Here is a 24,855-nt window from a genome sequence, read left to right on the forward strand (position 1 = left end):
TTTTCACTAAAATGTAAAATGAAACACAAAATTGTGTAAATCATTTTAAGCGTGTATGCGGTTGAATACGTTGGTCTCTCATTGAACAGGGCTAAAGTAACTCTTCGGGCTCTGAGAGAAAGATGCGAGCCTTGCTGAGTTGAGTGCTGGCTGAGAGATGTTTCGCGGAGCTCAGTTTTGGTGTCGCGCCGTCATCATTCATTCATCGCGTAGCAGTGAGCGAAAACGGTGGGAAGTGTGTTGTGTTGCTGTTGCTGCTGCTGAAAGAAGCATAAACAAAAAGTGCATTATTTTGAAAGCGGTCTCTAGTTTAGTGGGTTTACTAGCGTGTTGTGATTCCCTAAAGAAACAGTTCGAAAAATGCAGTCGCATAGCAAGAAACGGGTTTGCTATTACTACGACAGTGAGTACACAGTTTGTGGTTTCAAATAATGGAAACGGGCGTTTATGATAGGAATTTTTGCTTGGGTTTATTTCATTAGAGAATTGAAAACACCAACGAACTTCATACTTCTCGCTATTAGCATATAATGTTGAGCAGTTTGTGGTTAATAGTAACCAAAATTAAATTTCAGAACCCGAATAAATTCGTTTTGTAAATTTATAGTCACTGTCCCTAGCAGTCACTTTCCTAAGATGGCCGACCGTACAATCAACACGCGATGTTCGTATGAAGCACCATCCGTTGTAGTGATGGATGAAGTGTCGTGGGAAGGATGAGCGACGCAAAAAGTACGGTCGCCTGAGAAGTGAGAATCACATACCGCAAAGGCGACAGTGTTGCTAGTTTAGTGTTTTATTTTTAAAAATTTCTAGCATGTTTCGCAAATTGTAAATTATGCTTTCTTTGAAATTGTAATAATATTTTTACTGCTTTGTTGTTACATATTTTCTGTTACAACTCAACAACAATTCTGGTGGTGATGGTGCATTTTTTACATGCATTTGAAAATTCCGACACTTTAAATAGCACTTCATGGAGATATATCTCAAAATTTCCACTAATTCTCGTTTGTTTCATTAATTCACATTCATTTCCGCTCTAAAATACATATTTAAACTTGGGAAAAAATGTTTTGTCATTACCTAAGGAAAGCAATGACTGATTTTGCCAATTTTTAATAGGATAAAATGGAACGGTTCCCCGAGGGGTTTTCAAAAAATTAATAATTTGAGACTCCTTCCCTCCCCATCACTAACACTTTTCGTATGGAATGGACGGAATAAATTGTACAGTGTACAGCGTTGCGTTATTTCTAAAAATTCTTCTGTCGAATATATTTTTAACGCTTACTTGGCCCGATACTATTACAGAGGAAAGATTAATCATTATGCAGAATAGTCAATTGACATCACTTCTGGTACGCAGCAGTGATTCGCCTTCCAACGAGAAGATTCCGCACCACCTAAAACCCAAACCTCGCATTGCAATGAATTCGTTCCACATGCGAAAGCCGCCAAGTGCTCGCTAGGGGACAGTGACCGTAATTTTGTCGGATTGATCCGTGATGTGAATTTTGCTTCATATCGTCTTTTCTCCTTTTGTATGCCATCCTTTCCGTGAAGACACTTACCTGGCGGAGTGTTACCTGTCTTGTACTTAGCTGCGCGCTTTCGCACGTTATTATCAACAACTTAAGCTAATCGCTCGTTTCTCCGCCAGGTGACATCGGCAACTACTACTATGGCCAGGGACATCCGATGAAGCCGCACCGCATACGTATGACGCACAACCTGCTGCTCAATTATGGTCTCTACCGGAAGATGGAAATCTATGTAAGTCATGTGTGTTTAGTTGGTGGTCCCTAAAGAACGGAACTTTTGAAATGTAACGTCACAAGTGTTGCACGACATGGAAAACGTTGCAATAAATTCTGATGGGCGATTTGATGTTGCATGAAGAAGAAGAAGCAGAAAGATGATAATCGAAAAAATCTCCACGGGAAACCATACGAAGAAGTTTTTAAAACTCTTCTAAAAAATTCTAGAAGCAATTTAATTAAAAACGGTAAGCAGTACGGGGTTGGACTTTTCTTATACTGTGTTTTAAGTGTAATATTAGGTTTCCCGTGGAGATTTTTTCGATTATCATCTTTCTGCTTCTTCTTCTTCATGCAACATCAAAGCGCCAATCCACCGGACAGCATGTGAAGAAGTTTTTAAAACTCTTCTCAAAAATTCTAAAAGCAATTAAATTAAAAACCGTAAACAGTACGGGGTTGGACTTTGCTTCTACTTTATAATAAACACAATATTTCCATTCGAAATTCTATTTTGTGATATTACACTTAACACAAAGTATAAAAAAAGTCCAACCCCGTACTACTTACCGTTTTTAAATAATTTGCTTTTAGAATTGTTGAGAAAAGATTTAAAAACTTCTTCGTATGCTGTCCCTTGGATATGTGTTTCGATTATCATCTTTCTGCTTCTTCTTCATGCAACATAAAACCGCCAATACAGTTCAAATGTTGCACCATATGCTTCAGAAGAATGGTTTAGTGATCTAATCACTATTTCGAATAGAAGAAGTGTCCTACCCGTAGAAAAACATTTACTCTTTAAAGGGTTTATTTTTCTTTGCTATCTCTTTCCCGTTTCAAGAAAATCTACCCATTTTTAGAGAATAAGTTGATCTACTAATTTAAATGAGTGAATCCACTTATTCTCCCAAAATGGGTACTTTTTTTCAGCGGAGAAAACGAGATAGCAGAGAAAAAATATCTATTAAAGAGTGAACAATTTTCTCCGGGTAGGTTGTTGGTTGAACTTTAATACAAGGTTCGTCTGTTTTCTGTGTCATGTGTTTCACGTTGTGTCAAAGGCAAACTTTTCATAGTATCAAATCCAAAACTTTTTGCTTATAATACGTCTTAATTTCTCTAATTATTATTCTATTTAGATTGATAAGCGTATTTCGATCTTTGATAGTATACAAAAGACAATGAAATGATTCTCACAAAATTTGGTTGCACAATATTGTTTATATTTTCTATATTTTCCCTCTTTTGATTTGCTTTTGGTTTGTATTCGGTCCGACAGACAATTTGTTATTTATTAGTGTTAAAGAAAACCTATATAGGTAGTTACAACTTTTTTTTTCGAGTCGAGGATGAAACAATCATTAAGCATTACAATTGGAAAAATGTTGTCTTACACTTGTTTTTGCAAATAGTGTTGGACAACATACGACATATTTGTCTAAACTATTTATACACTAAATACAGTAAGTTCGTTAAATTCCAGAGACCACACAAAGCCACTGCCGACGAAATGACGAAGTTCCACTCAGATGACTACATTCGGTTCCTGCGTTCGATCCGTCCTGACAACATGTCCGAGTACAACAAGCAGATGCAGAGATGTATGACACCAAATTCACAATTATATCTCATATGATTAATAAATACCCGATATTTGCTTTTCCAGTTAACGTCGGCGAGGATTGCCCGGTGTTTGACGGACTGTACGAATTCTGCCAGCTGTCGGCCGGTGGATCGGTGGCAGCTGCCGTGAAGCTCAATAAACAGGCATCGGAAATTTGCATCAACTGGGGCGGTGGATTGCATCACGCGAAAAAATCCGAAGCTTCCGGATTCTGCTACGTGAACGACATCGTGTTAGGTATTTTGGAACTTCTAAAATACCACCAGCGGGTGCTGTACATCGATATCGATGTGCATCATGGGGACGGCGTGGAGGAGGCGTTCTACACCACGGACCGCGTGATGACGGTGAGCTTCCACAAATACGGAGAGTACTTCCCAGGAACGGGTGACCTGAGGGACATCGGAGCCGGACGGGGCAAGTACTACGCCGTGAATATTCCTTTGAGGGACGGAATGGACGACGAGTCGTACGAATCGATCTTTGTGCCGATCATTTCGAAGGTGAGTTGGATATGCCATGAGTGGCGGAGTGGGGTATGCCAAATCTATATGTCTTATAGAATTATTTAAGAAAAGGTGCTTCAATCTTTTCATTACTCGCTATTGCTTATATTTTTTTTTGGTAACCCCGTATTTCAAAGTGTAAGCAGTTTTTGACAAAGTAAATAGCAGTTTTTTTTTAGAAATGCCACGTGGTCGTGACGTGCATCCCTGAAATATATTCTGATTTCGACCTCTATTGGGAGTGACACATAAGTCGTTTGCTGGTTTTTGAAGGGACTACTTTAGTGCTCTATCATTTCGTGGATTCAGTAATGAAAAGCTCTTTCCGTTGGTTGTAGTCTGTAGACTAGAGCGTTACTTCTCATAACACTTGTGTTACGGTGTAAGATCTACCACGGTCACATTGTCAGCTACAGGCAAATCCCAACGAATACCTTCCCCAATATCCAACTCCGTGGTACTTATGAGGGTGTCGCTGAGTCGGGGGCCTCTCGTTAAGTAAGTACTACACCAACACTTCCTTCCCCTCCCAAGTTACGATGAAGATGGGCGTGGCCAGGAGTAGTAATCCTCATGCTTTTGTGATTTTTATCCTAGATTGAAATCAAGGACCACACCCACCTTGATTTTTGATAGCAATCTAATAAGGATTTCAAAAGAAAAGTATCACTAGTGTCCAATCTACGAAGTACACCGTAACTATGCTATGCTGCTATGCTATGCTAGAGCGTTACCCCTCATAATATTCATGTAACGATTCCACCCATCTACTAATTCACTCAAGAGTTGGTTTTCATTGACCCGATTCTGAACATCGATAAAACCACTTCAGAGCTGGATTCTGCTGACCCACTAGGATCAGTGGAACCGTCGATTATCGTATTTGAGTTAGATTTTCTTAACCCTTAATTAGTGACAGTCTCCAGTAGCCTTGCGAGTAAAGGCGTAGGATTGCCAATCCCAAGATGGAGAGTTTGTTTCTCGATCCGGTCTAGGATGTTTTCGGGTGATAAACATTCTCGACTCCCTGGGCATAGTTTATCCATTGTACTTGGCACACAAGATACATATTCATGCAATGGCGAGTATAGAAAAGCTTCCAATTAATAACTGAGGAAATGCTAATAGAATACTGGCTAAGTTCCAATTGGAATGTAGAGCCATTGAAGAAGAAAAAGAAAAATAATTAGCGACAGATTGATTGGCGTAACTAGCCCCAAGGAGGGCTATACTGCCGTGAATCGCATATCTGTCCCATATTTGCTGGATTTCCTATTCATATGGGACAAATATGCGATTCACGGCAGTATTGCATCTACACTGTCGTCGGACGCAAAATGTCACATGTTACAAACGAGAAAAATTAGAAAAACGCATTCATCCTATTATCGAAAAATTTCGATTTTTTATTGACTTTAACGCAATACACTATAGAAGAATATTCATATTCGATGGGCCGGACTCATACATTTCAAAAACAACTATTTTTTCCATGTTTTTTCAATCAAAATCCGAATGTGGCACTTATGCCGCGAAATTCGCTGGCCAGGCGAAAAATGTACGCATATTTGTCACACCGTTGTTGTTGAGAGAGATAATTGTTATTAATTTGTTTTTTTCGCGATCGACGATTGTATTTCTTTGGTGTGATTTTTCGCTGTCGGTACGCTGCTGGTCTTTAATGAGAGCTTTGCGCATGTTGGTCCCTACATACGAGCATTCCCATTGTCTGCGTGCATTTGGTCCGAGTCAGTTAATGGTCGCACAGCCAATGAAATCCTTAGCTGTTTTTCCAAAGTTATTATGAAGTACGCTGACCTAAAGACAATTGTCTTTTGGTTGGATAATTGTTGTTCGCAAAATAAGAACTGGAATTTATTCCATCACATTACCCTACTGATAAACAGTAATGAAATTCAGGTCGAGCGCATACTGATGGAAAACTTTGAATCGGGACATACGTTAATGGCCGCTGACTCATTCCAAGCGACGTTTAATTTCAAAATGCGCCATGAACGTGTCGTCAGTTATGAAAACTTCAAGTCTGTGATTGGCAATACAAAAAACAATGTTGACGTACTTGATATGCAAGCAACTGACTTCTTCAAAGCTCACCGTTTTGCAGTATACGATAAACCACTGCAAGCCACGCCCGTACGTGGATTCCATGCGAAAAGTGGTGTTTGAAAAAGGTCATTATGGGATACGTAAACAATATCAACAGTAAAGACCTTAAATACTGCAAGTTGTTTTCCAAAAAATAAATTAAGGTTGATTATAAAGGATTCATCCGCAAAATGCTCCTCAAGGAATATAGAAGAAGAAAAGAAAACATCTCTAATGAAAGTAGTTCAACCTGTTGTTACCGATGTGGAAAAATCTTTTTTCATTGATCTTACGACGAAGCATGAAGCTTCTGATTAATCTTTGTACTTGTTTCATATTTTGAATATATTTTATCGCCATAGCATGTCGCAAAAATTATGAGTTTTACGAAAATAGGGTTGGCTAAAGGATTCCTGTATCATTTTTTAAGGGCCTTGAATATTTTAATTATGTCACAGTTTCATATCGCCTTCTCCCAAGAGGCCGTTTACGTTATACTTGGAGAGGTTCTAGACAATTTAATACCTCCCCTCTTCTTCTTTAATGGACAACCGTCCACATAAATTCTGAAAGGGAAAGAACTTGCACACTTGCCAGCCACCCTTCTAAACTATCCACGTGGATTGTAGATGACCCTAAAACAGGGCTGGCATACTCCTCAGAGTAGTCGAAATGCGCGTGTCTTTTGCACTCCTCAAAAAGACCGCAGATAGTGTGTTCGGCTTATCGCTCATTCTTTCTCTTCCACAACGCAGTGAGTCCTCTTTGTGTTTCTATTCTGCAGCGAATGCATTGTCAGGCACAAAGAGTTGAGGATAAATGATGAAATAAACACACCGTGTTCCTCAATGAGTTTTGATAAAACGGTGAATCGAACAGAATGAAAATAAACATTGACAAATAAAGTTAAACATAGCTGTTGATACTATTTATGCGTAATAATATATTTTTGTTTTTGCTGGCTTTGTGGGATGTCTGTGGGCAAAACTATTTAGAAGCCTTGTACTACCAACATTATTCCGCCCCACCTGCTTTAAAATAAGTTACTGGCGAGACGATCTGTAAATACAATTTCCCTCAGGTAATCTTGGTAAATATAACGTTTCTAAATTCGGAACAAAAACAGAAAACATTGAACTTAGATAAAGTTCCATTATTTCATTTCAGTGCTAATTTTTTTTTTATGTTAGCATCATGCCCAATTAATATACACCCAGGTTTTTTTTACACGGTTTGGTTTTGGTCGTTTAAGACCTTCAGCGTCAATGAAGCAATGAGTTAACCCCACCAAAAAATTCACAAAAAATCAAAGAAAATTCAGGGTGTATTTAAAAAGCTGTGAAAGTTCACTTTAACCGAGAAATTAATGAATTCCAACCGCGTAAAAAAAAACCTGGGTGTACTCCTGCTCTGACAATGGGTTTCTGTGTGTTTGTCGTCGAAATACTGATCCACCCTTTTTATTTGAACTTCACCTTAAATGAAGTTATTTTGTTGTCTACAACTTTCAGAATAATGTTCACGGCCGTATGAAAGTGTTCATACAATTTCATTGCAAAACACTGTCTATTATGCACAATTCTGTGTTAAATAGTTTTAGAAAAGATTTATGATTTACGCCAAGCTAAAAATAATCAGTTTAAATTCCCCTTCCGTCTCTAGGCGAATAAGGTTGCATGAAGAAGAAGAAGCTGAAAGATATTTGAAAAAAAAAAATGGCACGGGAAGCAACCGGTGAAATTTTTAAAACTCTTCTCATAAATTCTAGACATCTTATACTGTGAATAGAATGCAATATCACAAAATAAAAATCAAAATCTAAATTATGTGTTCATCCCCGTACTGCTAACCGTTTTTATCTAAATTGCTTCTAGAAATTTCAAGAAGCGTTTTCAAAATTTCACCGTGCTTTCCCGTGCCATTCCTTTCAAACATAATCTTTTGGCTTCTTCTTCTTTTTATTATTATTTTTTATTCAATCCTTATTTGCCAATGCTATACTTTTTAGTATGGAGCATCAAACTTTATTAAAACCCCGTCGTTTCTAACTGAGACGTTGTTAACTAATTTTCAAGCCGAAATATGTGTGTTCCAAAAAATTTCAGCGAGCTTCATAGAAAACGATATCGTTTCCAAGAATATTGCACTAAGTGCCACAATTTTGTGTAGGCCCAACTCTCACCGGAATGATTCTCTCACTCTTCGTCTTCGTCCTCACTCACCGTGTTGGCTTTGTTACACGATGAGTATCAGCGTCACTCTCTGTGGTGTGTATTAAAATTTCCTCATTGTGCACAGTGTGTGAGGAAATGCCAGCTCTGCCCTAAAAGCAAGGTATATTTTATTGACGGTCCTCAGGACATTTATCCCAGTGTGACAAGTATGCGTCCATTTGTTCGAATGTGACAAATTGACTTCAGATTTTTAAGATTTTCTAGAATAAAACCTCTGTATTGACAAAATATTTCAAAAATACGTATCAAATTATGACGATAAACATCAAAACATCAAAAATGTTAAAATGCAGCATGTGACATTTATGTGTCCAACGGCAGTTCAGGGGATGTCTAAAATAACTGCAGGACTGTTACAATAGTCGCGGATTTCGCGAATTTCGCGGATTTACCTTCCAGTCACAAAAATCGCAGTTTTGTCAAACATTGTCGCGAAAATCGCGATTTCCTCAATTTAATTTTAGGATAAATTCAACATGACAATTATTTGGGGGTTTGCAAAATAAGCAATCCGTCAAAGATCCAAACTCATGGTATTCGTAAAACCTTTCAATAGTCGTATGGATGTTGATTTTAGGTGGACGCATAGAAAGTCTGTCGAATTATCAGATCGATCATATTGCATTTATAGACACCCGAAATGCCGAGAACTTTTAATTGCTTAGAACTTTTGTGCCACTAATTCCGGAATTACAATTATGATTACTTGCGTTGCATAGAGGGTCGACGATAAAGTCGGATCAAACGCATTAATATTCACACCTGCAACTGCCGGGACGGAACTGATAGCTGATCAAACTGTCTTTATTTATCAGAACGATTACTTTCGCGAGCCAAGCGTGGGTCCCGCAAATAGCAAGGTACACATAGCAATTTTAATTAAGAGAAAGGTTGGACCAGAAAGGTCGCCTTGTAAGGGTTTCGCCAGTTATTTTGAATTAAAATTGCCACATTAAAATTATTGTAAGGATAAAATTTGGTAGAGAAAAAACACATAAACACAAATAAAATAGACACGGTTCCGGCTTCTCCGCGAGGACTGGAATCCTGGGGTTCTGGCCGCTTTGTATGACTCCTTATCCTAAGGTGGGAATCTGGGGCCTCATTGCGCATCTTCTTTCGACAGCGCTTTCGTATGACAGTTTGCAAGGTTTGCTCGTTTCGAGTTGAGGCGCGCAATGCCACCCCTGGTTCATCTGCATCCTCGAATGTCTCGCAGTAATCTTTTCTTTGCGCGCTGTTCTCCGGTGGTGTGTTAACTTGCTGCTGAAGGATTGAGGTCTAGGTTGGGATGGTTGGGGCGATATTCAGAAATCCGAATATTGAACGATAGATAGGTTTTTTTTCATTGTCCGACCATCGGTTGCGTCCAGTTTTGTACCGTGTTTAATGACTCCCACAATTATAGGCAGCCCAGTAAAATCATTCAGTATTCGTCCTTTATTTTATTTTGTATTCCAATAACTTTTAGGCAGTTGTTAGCCGTCCCTCGTACTAATAAGTCGTATAGTTATTTTGCTACCGTGCTTCATATCGTAGAAAATGAGTATTCGGGAAAATACATTGGTGGTGGACTTTAGTGTTCTTCCAGTGCGGCCTGACGTTGGCAAAGTGCATAAATTTCTGGAGAGCGAAATAAATTTGAATCTCGCAGACGTTAAAAGTATTCAACTCCACAATACACGCAATTGTGTATTTATTGAAATGGTGGACAATGGTACTGCGCAGCGCTACGAAAAAGCGCATAACATAAAGCGAGTTTTCATTTGTAATGAGAAGCGTTTCAAGATTCCCGTGTATGTGGATAGTGAGGCAGTAACCGTCCGGGTGCACGATCTCCCTCCTTCCACACCACACGCGTCTATCGGCGAATTTATGAGACAGTTTGGTGATGTGATTTCAATCCAAAGAAAACGTTGGAAGTACTACTTCCCCGGCGTTCCAAATGGTGTATGTATGCTGCAAATGAGGCTCAAACAGCCTATACCGTCCTTCATCACATTCGGGACAGACGTATGCTTGGTGACTCATCCGAATCAGCCGAAAACTTGTAGACGATGTTCTAGACCAGTACATTTACAGCAAAAATGTTCGGAAATAACCGTATCGAATAGGATCGAAACTGCAACATCACAAACAGACCCCTCACCAACAAGCGAAAAACCATTCTCTGACGCAGATTTCCCCCCGGTTGAAAGCAATCGTAAAGCACTATCTTCCTCTGATTCGAGTGATGGACTCCCGATAACGAGCAAAGGCGCGCTTGCTAAAGCAGACAATACCAACGACGACGATGACGACGATAAAGCATCAGCATCCAGCTCAACGACAGAATCTGATTTCATCGAAGCGACAAACAAAAGGCGGCTATCAAAGCGAATAGCAAACTTAAACAAGAAAGTTTGCGTGGAGCAGTGTGCCCAGTCTATTGGTCATTCCGACAATTGTTCTGGGAAAAGTGATAAAATGTTGTAATTGCTTAATATGAAATTGTAAACAAAAATTTCAAAGAAACTCGGCTCCGTTATGCCTAATGGCGCATGAGCCTATTAAATAAATAAGAATTAAAAAAAAAAAAACTTTTAGGTAGGGTAATTTTTTCAGTTCCATGCGTTTTTGTTCCATTACCTGTGCTTCAAAATTTCTTGCTGGTCTTATATCCATTGAGAGTTTATTCGTGATTACTTAGTTGCAACAAACTGTCTGACTGACTTGAGCCTTTAGACTCCAAAAGAGAACAGGATAGCACATACGGAGTTGTAATGCTCTCTATAGATGGCTAATCGCTAGATGCTGACAAGTCTCTCCTTCGTTTGAAAGATTACTCACTGACAAACTAGTTTGCACATGTGGCGGCAGAATCTAAATAGTTACCCAGCTTCACTGCGTTACAGATTCATTAAATCTTACGTACCCAATCAATCCTGGACTAATTGCTAAAAGGCGCCCTGTAGTTAAGTACCCTCAGGTCCATTTCAATTGCAAAACGGCATCGTGTACGCGACCTTCCATGAAGCGGCCTTTTTTTGGAATCTACTGTCGTCGGGGGTGACAATGGGTCAAATGGGGGTGAGAATGGGTCACTGTTTGAACCACTTAGAATGCTTGTAGAATAGATGAAATGTATTTGAGGGCAAGGAGACTAAATTATGAGAGACGTTATAGTGCATGTTACTTCGCTTGATGCTCTTCCGGCAAATGAACAACGTGTCGAGTCTGCCGTGTTGTTTAAGCTTAGCGCAATACCCATCCATTATCTCATACGTAGGGGGCCCTCCTTAGCAGTGTGGTAAGACGCGCGGCTACAAAGCAAAACCATGCTGAGGGTGGCTGGGTTCGATTCCCGGTGCCGGTCTAGGCAATTTTCGGATTGGAAATTGTCTCGACTTCCCTGGGCATAAAAGTATCATCGTGTTAGCCTCATGATATACGAATGCAAAAATGGTAAACTTGGCTTAGAAACCTCACAGTTAATAACTGTGGAAGTGCTTAATGAACACTAAGCTGCGAGGCGGCTCTGTCCCAGTGTGGGGATGTAATGCCAATAAGAAGAAGATAAGAAGAAGAAGATCTCATACGTAGGGGTAATGACATCATTTTTCTAATCGTGAACATAATTGAAATTTTTAAAAAATCGCGGGCCTTAGAACCGTTACTGTCCGCCTCTGGTATCATTTCGCCTGAGTGCTTTTTATTCAGATTCGTCAAGCTTTGTTCGGGCCCCTGCAGAGCTCTGTCGCTTGCTTTTGAAGAAATTGGTCTTATTATTTCCTAACTGGTGGATTGATGGAAGTACACAATGCAATGACTGATTAATAAATAGTCTGACGGATTATTGATGCGTCCATGCCCTTGTAAAACGTAGAGTTTAGAAGAAAACTATATAGCATACTAAAAAGTATAATTTAAATATAGCCCTTGATCTAACTGGTATTTACCTTTGACAACAGACTGCCATCTGCACAACCAACTTATAACGAAATGCATCGATACAACATCATCTAGAGTGGAGGGTTTCCCGAAAACATTAAAAATTGAATTTATTTCGGGCATAAATCAACGCTGCATATATATTTTCTGTGGCTCGTGATAACTATCTTAAATATGCACTTTTGGCCATTGGGTATTACATAAATTAGCGAATGTTCTTCCATTTTATTTTCTATCGACGAATATGCCAATAGATGGGAAGCAAAAGTATTGAAATTTCGCGTGTTTTGAATCAATTGCGATATACCCATTTGTTTAGAATCGGTGCCTATCGGGAGGTTCAGGCCACTAATTCATTAGTATCAAGCTTTTTGACCGACCTTCAATTCTGATAGCATTCCAGAAGTCTTCTGATACGTCAAGAATAAAGAACCAACCAAAAAGATGGATCCTGAAGTCGCTGGGGTGCCCCCGGGGAACCCGTATAGGGGATATTCCAGTTTTGGCACCACAGCTAGTCATTAGACGGTTCGTTTTTCATGGTTTTCTATCAGAAAGCGAGGTACGAGTCAAGGTCACGGGGGTTGACGGTACTGAAGATAATATTCATCTGTGTATCATATCACATTTGGAGCACTTCAGTGCGCCTCTAACGATTCACAGTGGATCGGCTGCTTTGCAGACTAAGCCCCTGATCGTAAGTCCCGTCCCGACATACTTATTAGATATAGCTCTTTACATGGAGGATCCGCTAGGGCTCATTAGCACTCTCCAAGGGGTCGAGAAATTAATCAATTTCTCATCAACTGGAAGTAGCGAAGCCAACGCGTGGCCATAGGTAGGATAGGATAAATTGTAATATAGATTAAAATTGAGAAGTCTACTTTGTATTTTAGAGACATTCAATTTTCAGAATGTTTTCAATTGGGAGTGGAGAACTATTTAGACTTATCAGGATTTACATCAGGTTGGAAAACTCAAAATAGTAATGCATTTTAGTTTTGCGCCAAAGCTATTAATTCGAAGGCTCGTTTTTCATGGTTTTCGGTCAGGAAGCGAGGTATGAATATACTGCTCGGGAACATCCTGATGGTCCAGAGGAACCTGTAGAAGGGAACATTTGAGTTTTAGCGCCAAAAGAAGTATGACTGGTTTTACTGCTAAAGCTGAAATATCCTCTTGTACAGGCTCCCCTGGGCCAATCCATAAGTCCCGGAAGTGGTCAAAGTCGTCAATGGTCCATTTCATATTCATACCTCGCTTCCGGAACAAAAACCATGAAAAACAGATCCGTCGAATAACTAGTTTTCGCGTCAAACATGAAGTGTCTCTGTCTATAAGTTCACCTGGAGCAATCCATAGGTTCCGGAAATTGTCAGCTAATAATCCATTTTATGTTTATTCCTTGCTTCATGATCGCAAAGCATGAAAAAAGAGCGCTAAAACTGAAATGTCCCCTTCTACAGCCTCTCCTGGAGCAATCCGTAGATCCCGAAAGCGGTCAGAATCGTCAATAGTTCATCTTATGTACAAACCTCGCTTCCTGATCGAAAACCGTGGAAAACAACCGTCGAATGATTAGTTTTGGTGCAAAAACTAGAGTACCATCTTGTACAGGCTCCCCTGGAGCAGTTGGTAGGTCTCAAAAGTGGTCAGAGTCCATTTTATATTCATACTGCGCTTCCTGATAGAAAACCATGTAAAAAGGGCTTTGAGAATAGATCCTATGTGCAAAAGAGAGTCTCTCTTTGCCTCCATTCTCTTTCGATTATTACAGATCTATAATAAAGTTTACATCAGATTTTTTTTTTTGAATGAACGCAGAGCTTTAACAAATAACGTGTGGTTTATTTGAAGTTTAATTTAAGAATGAATCGGAAGAATAACATTTCAAAGAAGAAAGATTGCTATGATGGAATTACAACGATTGTTCACGATATATTGGTTACTTTGATCACACCTCTACTCAATCGTCTAGTCCTAAATTCTTCTTTAATATTTGAAATCTTCCACTTTGTAAAATGTCGGCTAATTGATCTTGAGTGCCAACTGCTTTAACTTGGATCCTTCCTTCAGCAATGTGATCCCTCATAAATTGATGTTTAACGTCTATGTGCTTACTGCGTTTTGTTTCCAAACTTTTTGCCATGCCAATACAACCTCTGCTATCTTCAGAGATGATTACTGGAGTTTGGGGATTTTTCACTCCCATATCTTCAAGAACTCCAGCTATCCAAAGAGCCTCCGCAGTTGCTGCGCTTAAAGCCACATATTCTGATTCACTCAATTAGATAGCTACTGTTGTTTGTTTCTTGATACACCACGATACGGTTGATCAGAAAATATGGAAAACGTATCCAGACACAGTCTTCAGACCTTCGTTATCAGCCGCCTACACCGCATCAGCAAAGCCGACCAATACTGGTTCATTGGTTCGTTGCATCCTTAATACAGTTTAAGCCCTTCCCTTCGAATAACGAACGACCCTTTTCAAACATTGCCAGTGTGTTTCTGTAGCTTTTTGTTGGTATCGTCCCATATATCCTATAGGAAATCAGATGTCCGGTCGGACACACAACATGACAACATGACAGGCTGCCTAATAATTCTCTGTAGGGTTCTTGAGTAGGGGCTCCCGTTCGTTCTAATTGTAGACCTTTTTACATAGGTGACTTCACAGAATTTCATTCTGCCAATCCTAAATTCTCCACGACTTTCGCTATGTGAGCCTGCTGAGAAAGTAGTAATTTCCCAGCATTTCGATCATAATCAAGTTTCATTTCCTGGAAGTAATGTGCCTTTCCGCAATCAGTCATGCTGAATGTAGTTGAAAGTTGCATCTTCAATCGGATGATCGACTCCACAGTAAAGCTCATCATCTTCATCACACTTTATGTAGAGACAGTAGTCATGACGAGATCGTTTGAAACCCAGCTTTATCAATTGGTAGTTGAAGTTTTCATTCCAGCAACGTGGCGATTGCTTCAAGCCGTACAACGATTTCAGTAGCTTGCATACCATGTTCCTCGAAGCCTTGACACCATCAGGAATTTCCATGTATATGTCTTCTTTTAGGACACCATGCAAGAAAGCAGTCTTCACATCCATTTGATGGAAATGAAACTGTTTGTGGACTCCTACTGCTAAAACCGTTCTAATGGTACTCAGTTTGGCAACCGGCGCATACGTTTCATCGAAGTCCACACCATATCGTTGCAAATAGCCCTTTGCTACTAACCGAGCTTTATACCGAATTGCGCGCCCATCTTCATTTTCCTTTATGCGGAAAATCCACTTCGATTTAAGGGGACCAGATGGACAGGGCGTTACCTTCCACACACCGTTCAACGTCAATGATTTGAGCTCTTCATCTACTGCACTCAGCCATTCAGCACGATCATTTCGGACTTCTTTGTAGCATTGAGGTACATCGGGGAGCGTGCGCTCCTACAGACTCGTTTTGTTCTTGTTGCAAAGTAAGCGTCCAAATTTATTCTGCCTCAGATTCATTCTCGTCGTCAGAAATACGTACATCAACCTGGGATTTAGTTTCTATAAGTGGTTCTTCGAATTCAGCAATTGGAGCTTCACAAGCAACTTCGTGTTCCTCTTCTAAAAGTATATTTGGGTCTACGATGTTTTCTTCCTCCTGCTCATATGGTACGATAACTAGTGGAACTCTGGCTTGTTTTTCCGGATTATTCGCATATGGAAAACTTGTTTCATGGAACTTGACGTAACGAGCTATTATTATTCTTCTAGTCTTCCTGTCCCACAGACGATAGCCATTGGGAGCATAACCCATCATGATAACTTCGTTACTCTTTGCTTCCAACTTTTTACGATGTTGACTTGGTATCCATGCAAATGCCTTGCATCCAAAAACGCGGAGTTTCTCCAGACTAGGTTTTTCATTGTACCAACACTCAGCCGGGGTTAAACTTTTCGATAGCGCAACAGTAGGGCTTCTATTCACCAGATAAACAGCAGTTAATACGGCTTCAGACCACATTGTTTTTGGAACATGCGAATCTAGTAGTATAGTGCGGACCTTTTCAACAATTGTTCGGTTGAACCTTTCCGCAACTCCGTTTTGCTGAGGAGTATAGGCAACGGTTGGCTCGCTCTGGATACCCTTTTGCGAATAAAATTGCTTCTGGTTGTTAGAAAGATATTTACGGCCTTGATCAATAGTTATCTTTGAAATTTTCAAGTTGAATTTCGCGTTTACCATTGCTTCGTATTCACGGAATCGAGTAAACACTTTTTTTAGCCTTCAGACGTTCATTTTTCTTCAACTCCTCGGCTATAGGGCACTGCATGGAAGAATCTCCTTCTCTTTCGTTCTTCATGAAATTTGACATTTACTGGCCTTGTTGTTTTCTAATTTCTTTGCAGTGAGAGAGAGACAAAGCAGTCCGTGCAGTGCCCTATTAGGCGTTGCTTCACGATTTCCAAACTTAATTCTTCTTCGGGAATGTTTCCAATGGCAGTTACTAAGGGATCGAATGCATCCAGTAAGGTTTGAAACAACGAGATGACCAAATCAGCTTCTTCGATCTTTACGGCCGCTGTTTTCAGTTGACGAATCAGATCTTCAAACACTAATATATGTGCTCTCATCGAATCCCCTTCTCTAATGTCGTTTTCGTTTTTGCGGTGTAGCTACACTCGTGCTACACTTTTGCACCGAAAATGTTCGTTTTTGATTTTCGTGCTACACCAGTGTAGCATTATTCTTGCACTGAAACAAGCAGTGTAGCACCAGAAAAATCAGAGTGTGCCGTGTAGTGTAGTTTGTTGTCAAGTTTCTCACGTTGTTATTGTTTTCTTTTTATGGTATCCAACAGGTATCCATAACAAACAAACCCAACTGCACTCAAAACGTTCGTTTTTGCCGTGCAAAATGCTGCACTAAACGGTGTCGCTACACCTCAAAAACAAAAACGACATAAGCTTCAAACGATTCAATTGCTTTCTAATAAGGTTTTGAGTACTTAGGCTCTGTCTCATTTCCCGAATCAAATTTAATTTTACTTAAAACTGACAGTTCGAAAATTTAAAATTCACCCGGCCATAAGAATGGCTGCGTGCTACCCAGCAATTCCAATAAAACATCGATCAAGAATGATTCGATATCTGTCAAAAGTAATCCTGCTCATCCAGCAGGGTTATTCGGACATTATTGAACTGTCACTTTTAAGTTTAATTTGAGTTTAATTATCCAATTGAGACAGACCCTTATAGATTGTGTTCTCGAGAGCTTTCCACATTTCCTTTGCTGTTTTCTTCTTACAGATAATCGCCAGGAAGTTGACGATGTACGACTTTACGTTCTTATCTGCATCTAAAAACTTTGTCTTCTTTGCTACTTCTTCGGGTACTTCTTCCGTTAACGTATTCAACACGCCCACGGAGACCAAAAACCTCTTGACCCTTAAGCTCCAGTGCTGAAATCCTGGACAATCGTCATATTGTAAAATACCAGATACAGCGTCTCGCGTAAAGGTGCCCATAACCTTTTATGAATGAACGCAGAGCTTTAACAAATAACTTGTGGTTTATTTGAAGTTCAGTTTGAGAATGAATCGGAAGAATAACATGTCAAAGAAGAAAGATTGCTATGATTGATCAAAGATTTCTTGGCAGATATCTAAAGATTATAGCTTTGTCTAGCGTTCTGAAGTAAAAATGTGGAAAAAAAATATGCAATCCTACACGTAAAAAAATAACCTAATATGTTTTGGAAAAAACCATTCGAAAATACTTATACTCTTTATTATGCCACCTAATGAATGATCCCATACACAAAAAGCTAATAATATTCATAAGTTAATGAAAAGTATAAGTTTCTGAATGTATGTGACTAATGCGATGTATAAGTTTTTTCTTATACATATCATTAAGCGCATGCTTTGGCAAAAAGGTATTAGAAATATTAATAATAAGTAACATTAAATTTTTTTACGTGTAGTTTATGTACAAGCGAAGGAGAGCGTGAACAAAGAGAGCCTCTTTATTGCACATACGACCTATTCTCAAAGCAATCTAGAAATGTCTCCTTCTACAGAATTCCTTGGGAGCAATCCATATGTGCCATAGTCGAATGACTAGCTTTGGTGTTAAAACTGAAATGTCCCCTTCTACAAGTTCCGCGGGGACAATCCGTAGGTCCATTAAAAAAAACGGATAGAAGAATCCGTCTTCATACCGACAAAAGAGAGTTGGCCCCGTACCGGGTAGACGACAATAGCTCATTAACAGTAAAACGTGATATTGATAATAAAACATGACATGCACTTGAACCTTGACTTGAACTTGAACCTCCTGAAGGCCGTCATTATACATTAGATTTGAAAATTAAGTAGAAACATAAAAATAATAATAATAATAATTAAAATTGGAGTTGGAGGGCCAAGCCGGCCGATCACTGTACATGGTAAAAATAATTGTAGAACAAAAAATGTGTAAATAAAGAAGAATTTTACTACTACTACTGATATGAACTTGTTAGAAATAAGAATAAAAATAGCAAGCGAGAATAACAAAAATTTGCACCGGAATATCATAAAAATATCAGGTTTTGCCATTAACAAGAATCAATATCTTGAGTTATTAGTTTGTTCCTATTAATAGAAAAACCTGATATTTTATGATATTTCGGAGCAATTTTTTTGTTAGTTCCGTTTGTGATTTGTACTCTTATTTCCAACAAGTTCAAATCATGTTTTGTTATCAATGTGTCACGGCTTCTACACGGGCTACCACGGAGCACGACATGTTCATTGCGGGTATAAATGCCTAGTATTACGCAAACACGAGCAGTTTTTATTTATTACCAGACTAAGGCCGGAGTGGCCTGTGCAATACATAAAAGTCTTCTCCATTCAGCTCGGTTCATGGCTGCACTTCGCCAACCACGCAGTCTTCGGAGGGTCCGCAAATCGTCCTCCACCTGATCGATCCACCTTGCCCGCTGTGCACCTCGCCTTCTTGTTCCCGTCGGATCGTTGTTGAGAATCATTTTCACCGGATTACTGTCCGACATTCTGGCTACGTGCCCGGCTCACCGCAGTCTTCCGATTTTCGCGGAGTGAACAATGGAGGCCAATAAGCCAAGAATATCAAGAATTTGACACAAATTCTGACAGGCCATGTTTGCTTCAAAAAACGCCTGCAAAGGCTCGGGCACGCATCATCGCCGCAGATTAGAATGTAGCTAAGTCGGTTATTTATTACTCGGATTGTCTAAAAACTACAACGCCCAACGCTCACTCTATAACATCAAATACGAAATAATTTAAAACGAAAAAAATGTTTACGAGAAGGAGGATGATTTAATAAAAATATATCAATTGAGAATAGTTGAAGATATGTGCATTGGGCATTTTCAAAGTGTAAATTGATGAATAGTGCTCTGTATATATTACCATGGGGAACGATTCAATGCAAGTTTACAACCATTTTCTAATAGACAACTATTCTTTCTTTTTACTCTAGGTTATGGAAACCTTCCAACCTTCGGCGGTGGTGCTCCAGTGTGGTGCCGATTCCCTCACCGGTGATCGTCTCGGCTGTTTCAACCTTACAGTCAAGGGCCACGGCAAATGTGTAGAATTTGTTAAAAAATACAATCTTCCTTTCCTGATGGTGGGCGGCGGTGGCTATACCATCCGCAACGTGTCCCGCTGCTGGACCTACGAAACTTCCGTCGCACTCGGTTCCGAGATTGCGAATGAACTGCCGTACAACGACTACTTCGAGTACTTTGGACCGGACTTCAAACTGCACATTAGCCCCAGTAATATGAGCAACCAGAACACGACAGAATACCTGGAGAAGATCAAGAATCGGTTGTTCGAAAACTTGCGCATGTTGCCACACGCGCCGGGCGTGCAGGTGCAAGCCATCCCGGAGGATGCTGTGAACGAGGAAAGCGACGATGAAGATAAAGTCGACAAGGACGAGCGGTTGCCCCAGGCGGACAAGGACAAACGGATAGTACCGGATAATGAATTCTCCGACTCGGAAGACGAGGGCGAGGGCGGTCGAAGGGACAACCGATCGTACAAAGCTGGTGCCCGAAAACGGCCGCGGCTTGACAAGGACGCCAAGTCGGAAGACATGAAGGACGATGCTGAAGTGAAAGGTTTGCATTTATTCAATTTTTGATGTTTTATGATCTGTTGAATTTTAATGGAGGAAATAAACGTGATCGATTGTTTTTTATAACTGACGCGCATTCTGTTTTTCTTCTTTCTTCCCTGGAACGATTGTGCAGCCGAAACAACGGGTGATAAAGAGGAGGTCAAAGCCGGTGGTGAGGAATCGTCAAAGAAGGAAACGACCGCCGTTGCATGATCGGCGCTGGCCGCGTACCGGAAATAGCCCGCCACTAGCATAATGAAACAGTGATTTTTCCGCGCGCCGCCAGAACACAATGAATGGCATGAGACACAAAACTAACACAGCCACGCATAACAGAAAACGGAAGCATCCACACAAGCGTACACATTCGAGACGACAGTAGGCTCGACCCTGTTCTGATGTTAGTCTGTAAGGGCAAGTTTATGTTCATCACTTCTTAGACAAAGCGATAGTTTTTAATCTATTCTGTTTTTTAACGACTGTGACGAAAATAAGATGGACTCTTATTGATTTAAACGTTTCTATCACTTCTGCAACTATATTTAAAAATGTAAGAAAACAAATAAAGTGGCAGAAAACAAACAGAGCGATGTCAGGTCAAATCAATCATTTGTGGCAATTTGTTCAGTTTTTGTGTGTCCTCTTATTACTGACATCAAGTTTTTTTTATCATTTTTTTAAAATAATAAATTGTTCTTTGAACAAATTTATTGTTAAATATTTCTCCAAAATGGATCTTTTTATTTGTAACAATTCACCTTATTGTCGAAAAATTAACAAAAAAATTATTTAACTCTTTTTTTAGTGGAATGTTTTCACTGTCATAAGATGAGTGTAGCACAATTCCATTTAATTCCACCACCTCGAAATACTTATACATATACGTATTTCGACCTCAACTGTAAGGTCGTCATCAGTGTCTCGTACTTGACTCGAATAGTCGTCAAGGCATGTTGTTCATTCCAATAATGTTGAAAATATTTAAAATTGACGATCCTATTACGCTAATTACTTGGCCGTACCGAGTTTCTTGGTTTGCAATACATGATTAACATCTGTCACCCACATACCGTGGGCATCATTAGGTTTCTAATGATGTTCCTATATACAATTTTCAATTAGTTGGAATGCTACTGCGTAAAAAGGCTGTAGCAAGTATGCTTCACAAGTGGTTCCTTTTTTTTAGCAAGAATCTGTAGGTATTTTATTCGTTGATTTGATCTGTATTGACTCTGGAAGCAAAGTATAAAAAAAAATCCGACGTTCCTGTCACCGTGTTCGAACGAAGGAAAATTATTAGCCGGTATTATAGTTAGGATTCAAATTTGCCTAAAACCAATAATTGGACTTGTTTTCTCCGTATTAAAGCTACAATTTCAGCGTATTTAAACCCCTGCCTGGTCAATCTACATTTAGACACAAACTAACAGATCACAGCCGGAAATAGCAAAATATATAAATCAGATACAAATTGCAGAACACAAACCATGATACAAATTAACATGATCTCAGGAACGTAACCCACACGTTTTGAACACAATAACACATCTTTTGTTTTTCCTCAATTCATCCTTTGCTTTGATAAATTTCATCTTAGCTGTTAAGTACAATCCAGAGAAAGAGAGATTAATATTTATTCAATTCACTCATTTCCATCCATATCCCATACAAAGAAACTGTGTAAGATCTTCTTAGTTAGGTCGTCGAAAAAATTTGCTATTCACAGAATGGCTAAAATATGTTAAGTTAAAAGAATATTATTCGCACCACTTGAAAAATAAAATTAAAACTAAACCGAGGCGCAAGCAAAATGATAAATATATAAATTAATGAAATTAGCACTGAACTTATTAAATGTAGAGATAGACATACATGATAGGCTACTACTACAAGTGGATAAGAAATATTTTATTTCCCAATCGATGTAAGAAGAACGATGATTATGAGATGAGAGCTGAATAAATGCTTACAAGATTAGACAGGTCTTGAGGCATAAAACAGATTTGTTCGAATGCTATCTGTATCGAAATGCCATTTTTTTAATCGTATTTACATCAATTTTGAAGTTTCATGAAATTCCCGACATGAAAGACGATTTTCAATTTTGTTAATGGTTCTTGTGGGAAGCTCGAAACGGTAGTGAGCTGGGGCGGGACAGCGCCGTTTTCAGGCTTTATTGTACTGTCGCGTCGTAGTCCATAATTTGTTCCATTTTGCATTCATGCCAAAAAAAAACACTCGGAAATCTCATTTAATCGAATGTTACGTCGGTTACTCTATTCCAGCGACGGTTCTCAACGTGGGGTATATGTACCCCTGGGGGTACCTTCGTTGGATCCAGGGGGTACCTCGCACATAAAGGCGTATTGGCGGATGTAGAACTAATTCAATAGAAACTTATTGATAAAGCTTAGATAATTTTTGCATTTCGCATATACTAAGTATACGTAAAGGCTATATAGGATCACTCCAAAACCGAACTTTCGATAGAATGCTCGGAGACCCATATACCAATCAACTCAGCTCGATGAATTGAGGTGATGTCTGTATGTGTGTGTGTGCGTACAAAAAATGTGAGACACATTTTTTTGTACTTAGCCTTATCCAATTTTATCACAACAAGTTGCATTCGACGCAGATTGTGGCCTAGCTAGACCCTATTGAAAATTAGACCGATCGGACATTATTAAAAAAAACATTTCTCCATTTTTCCCACGGGTTACCCCTTGGAAAAAAAATTAAAATCAAATTTTTTTTTTCAAAAACTGCTGCAATGCATTCAAATAAACGCAAATAAATGTGAATTGATGGGAATAACTGAATCTATCTCCCTAAAGTGCAATTTTAACCTCTCTTATGTGCTTTTTTTTGTAACATTTTTCAATACACGAGAAAGGCACAATCACCGCTAGGTGGATTATTCTGGGTTTTTATTCTTAAACTTGGCATTGTACATAATATGCATGGCGATCAGTAAATCAAAGACATTTGAAACCTGCTAGCACAGTGTTTGAAGGACTGTGGGACAAAAGATCAAAAAGACAAAACGTCTAATGATCAAATTTAAAAATTCATCAATGTAATCCACCTAATCGTGACAAAATGTTGAATAAGAAAGCCTCCTTCCAAGCTGCTCGAAAGGCTCGTTTCGAAACTTCTTTGAGAGCCTCCGTTCAAGAGGCTTGGAACACTGGCGGCGCCAGCTATTGTTATTTGGTGGGGCTCCATTTGGCGGAAGAACAATAGCCTTTGAGAATACGAGTGTGATTGCAGTGTGTAGTGCCCCACCTCTGTCTCAAGCCTCCTTTCAAGAGGCTCAGGCCTCCTTTCAAGGCTCAGGCCTCCTTTCAAGAGGCTCAGGCCTCCTTTCAAGAGGCTCGAAGCCTCCTTTCAAGAGGCTCAGCCTCCTTTCAAGAGGCTCAGGCCTCCTTTCAAGAGGCTCAGAGCCTCCTTTCAAGAGGCTCAGGAAGCCTCCCTTTCAAGAGGCTCAGGCCTCCTTCAAGAGAGGCTCAGGAAGCCTCCTTTCAAGAGGCTCAGGAAGCCTCCTTTCAAGAGGCTCAGAGCCTCCTTTCAAGAGGCTCAGAGTCTCCTTTCAAGAGGCCCGGAAGCCTCCTTTCAAGAGGCTCAGAGCCTCCTTTCAAGAGGCTCAGAAGCCTCCTTTCAAGAGGCTCAGAAGCCTCCTTTCAAGAGGCTCAGAAGCCTCCTTTCAAGAGGCTCAGGCCTCCTTCAAGAGGCTCAGGCCTCCTTTCAAGAGGCTCAGAGCCTCCTTTCAAGAGGCTCAGAAGCCTCCTTTCAAGAGGCTCAAGCCTCCTTCAAGAGGCTCAGGCCTCCTTTCAAGAGGCCTCAAGCCTCCTTTCAAGAGGCTCAGAAGCCTCCTTTCAAGAGGCTCAAAGCCTCCTTTCAAGAGGCTCAGGAAGCCTCCTTTCAAGAGGCTCAGAGCCTCCTTTCAAGAGGCTCAGGAAGCCTCCTTTCAAGAGGCTCCGAAGCCTCCTTTCAAGAGGCTCAGCCTCCTTCAAGAGGCTCAGAAGCCTCCTTCAAGAGGCTCAGAAGCCTCCTTTCAAGAGGCTCGAAGCCTCCTTTCAAGAGCTCGAAGCCTCCTTTCAAGAGGCTCAAAGCCTCCTTTCAAGAGGCCTCAGGCCTCCTTTCAAGAGGCTCGAAGCCTCCTTTCAAGAGGCTCGAAGCCTCCTTTCAAGAGGCTCAGGCCTCCTTTCAAGAGGCCTCAGAGCCTCTTTTCAAGAGGCTCGGAAGCCTCCTTTCAAGAGGCTCGGAAGCCTCTTTTCAAGAGGCTCGGAAGCCTCCTTTCAAGAGGCTCGGATGCCTCCTATCAAGGGGCTCGAATGCCTCCTATCAAGAGGCTCGGATGCCTCCTTTCAAGAGGCTCGGAAGCCTCCTTTCAAGAGGCTCGGAAGTCTCCTTTCAAGATACTCAGAAGCTTCCGATTAAAAGGCTCGTCGAAAGCCTTCTTTCAACATGTTCAGAAATCTCCTTTCAAGATGCTCGGAAGCCCTTTTTTCGCTCGAAGTTATTATTTCAAGAGGCTTGGC

The 24,855-nt window shown here is 40.1% G+C and overlaps 1 protein-coding gene across 1 annotated transcript; it reads left to right on the forward strand.

The window, feature by feature from the left end:
- The first annotated feature begins 191 nt into the window (after positions 1-191).
- Positions 192-22,313, forward strand: LOC134202663 (histone deacetylase HDAC1). Its single transcript, XM_062677689.1, has 6 exons — positions 192-403; positions 1,664-1,776; positions 3,247-3,364; positions 3,430-3,890; positions 19,664-20,312; positions 20,445-22,313. The coding sequence occupies exons 1-6, from the start codon at positions 361-363 to the stop codon at positions 20,522-20,524; spliced, it is 1,464 nt and encodes a 487-aa protein (XP_062533673.1). The 5' UTR covers positions 192-360; the 3' UTR covers positions 20,525-22,313.
- The last annotated feature ends 2,542 nt before the right edge of the window (positions 22,314-24,855 follow it).

The sequence above is a fragment of the Armigeres subalbatus genome, unplaced genomic scaffold, assembly GCF_024139115.2.
Source record: "Armigeres subalbatus isolate Guangzhou_Male unplaced genomic scaffold, GZ_Asu_2 Contig1330, whole genome shotgun sequence".
Classification (NCBI taxonomy): Eukaryota; Metazoa; Arthropoda; class Insecta; order Diptera; family Culicidae; genus Armigeres; species Armigeres subalbatus.

Excerpts from the sequence above, each read along its gene's own strand:
- LOC134202663 (XM_062677689.1), top strand. The coding sequence starts at position 361 with ATGCAGTCGCATAGCAAGAAACGGGTTTGCTATTACTACGACA. Across the intron at positions 404-1,663 it reads GGTTTGCTATTACTACGACA|GTGACATCGGCAACTACTAC; the intron begins GTGAGTACACAG and ends TTTCTCCGCCAG. Across the intron at positions 1,777-3,246 it reads ACCGGAAGATGGAAATCTAT|AGACCACACAAAGCCACTGC; the intron begins GTAAGTCATGTG and ends GTTAAATTCCAG.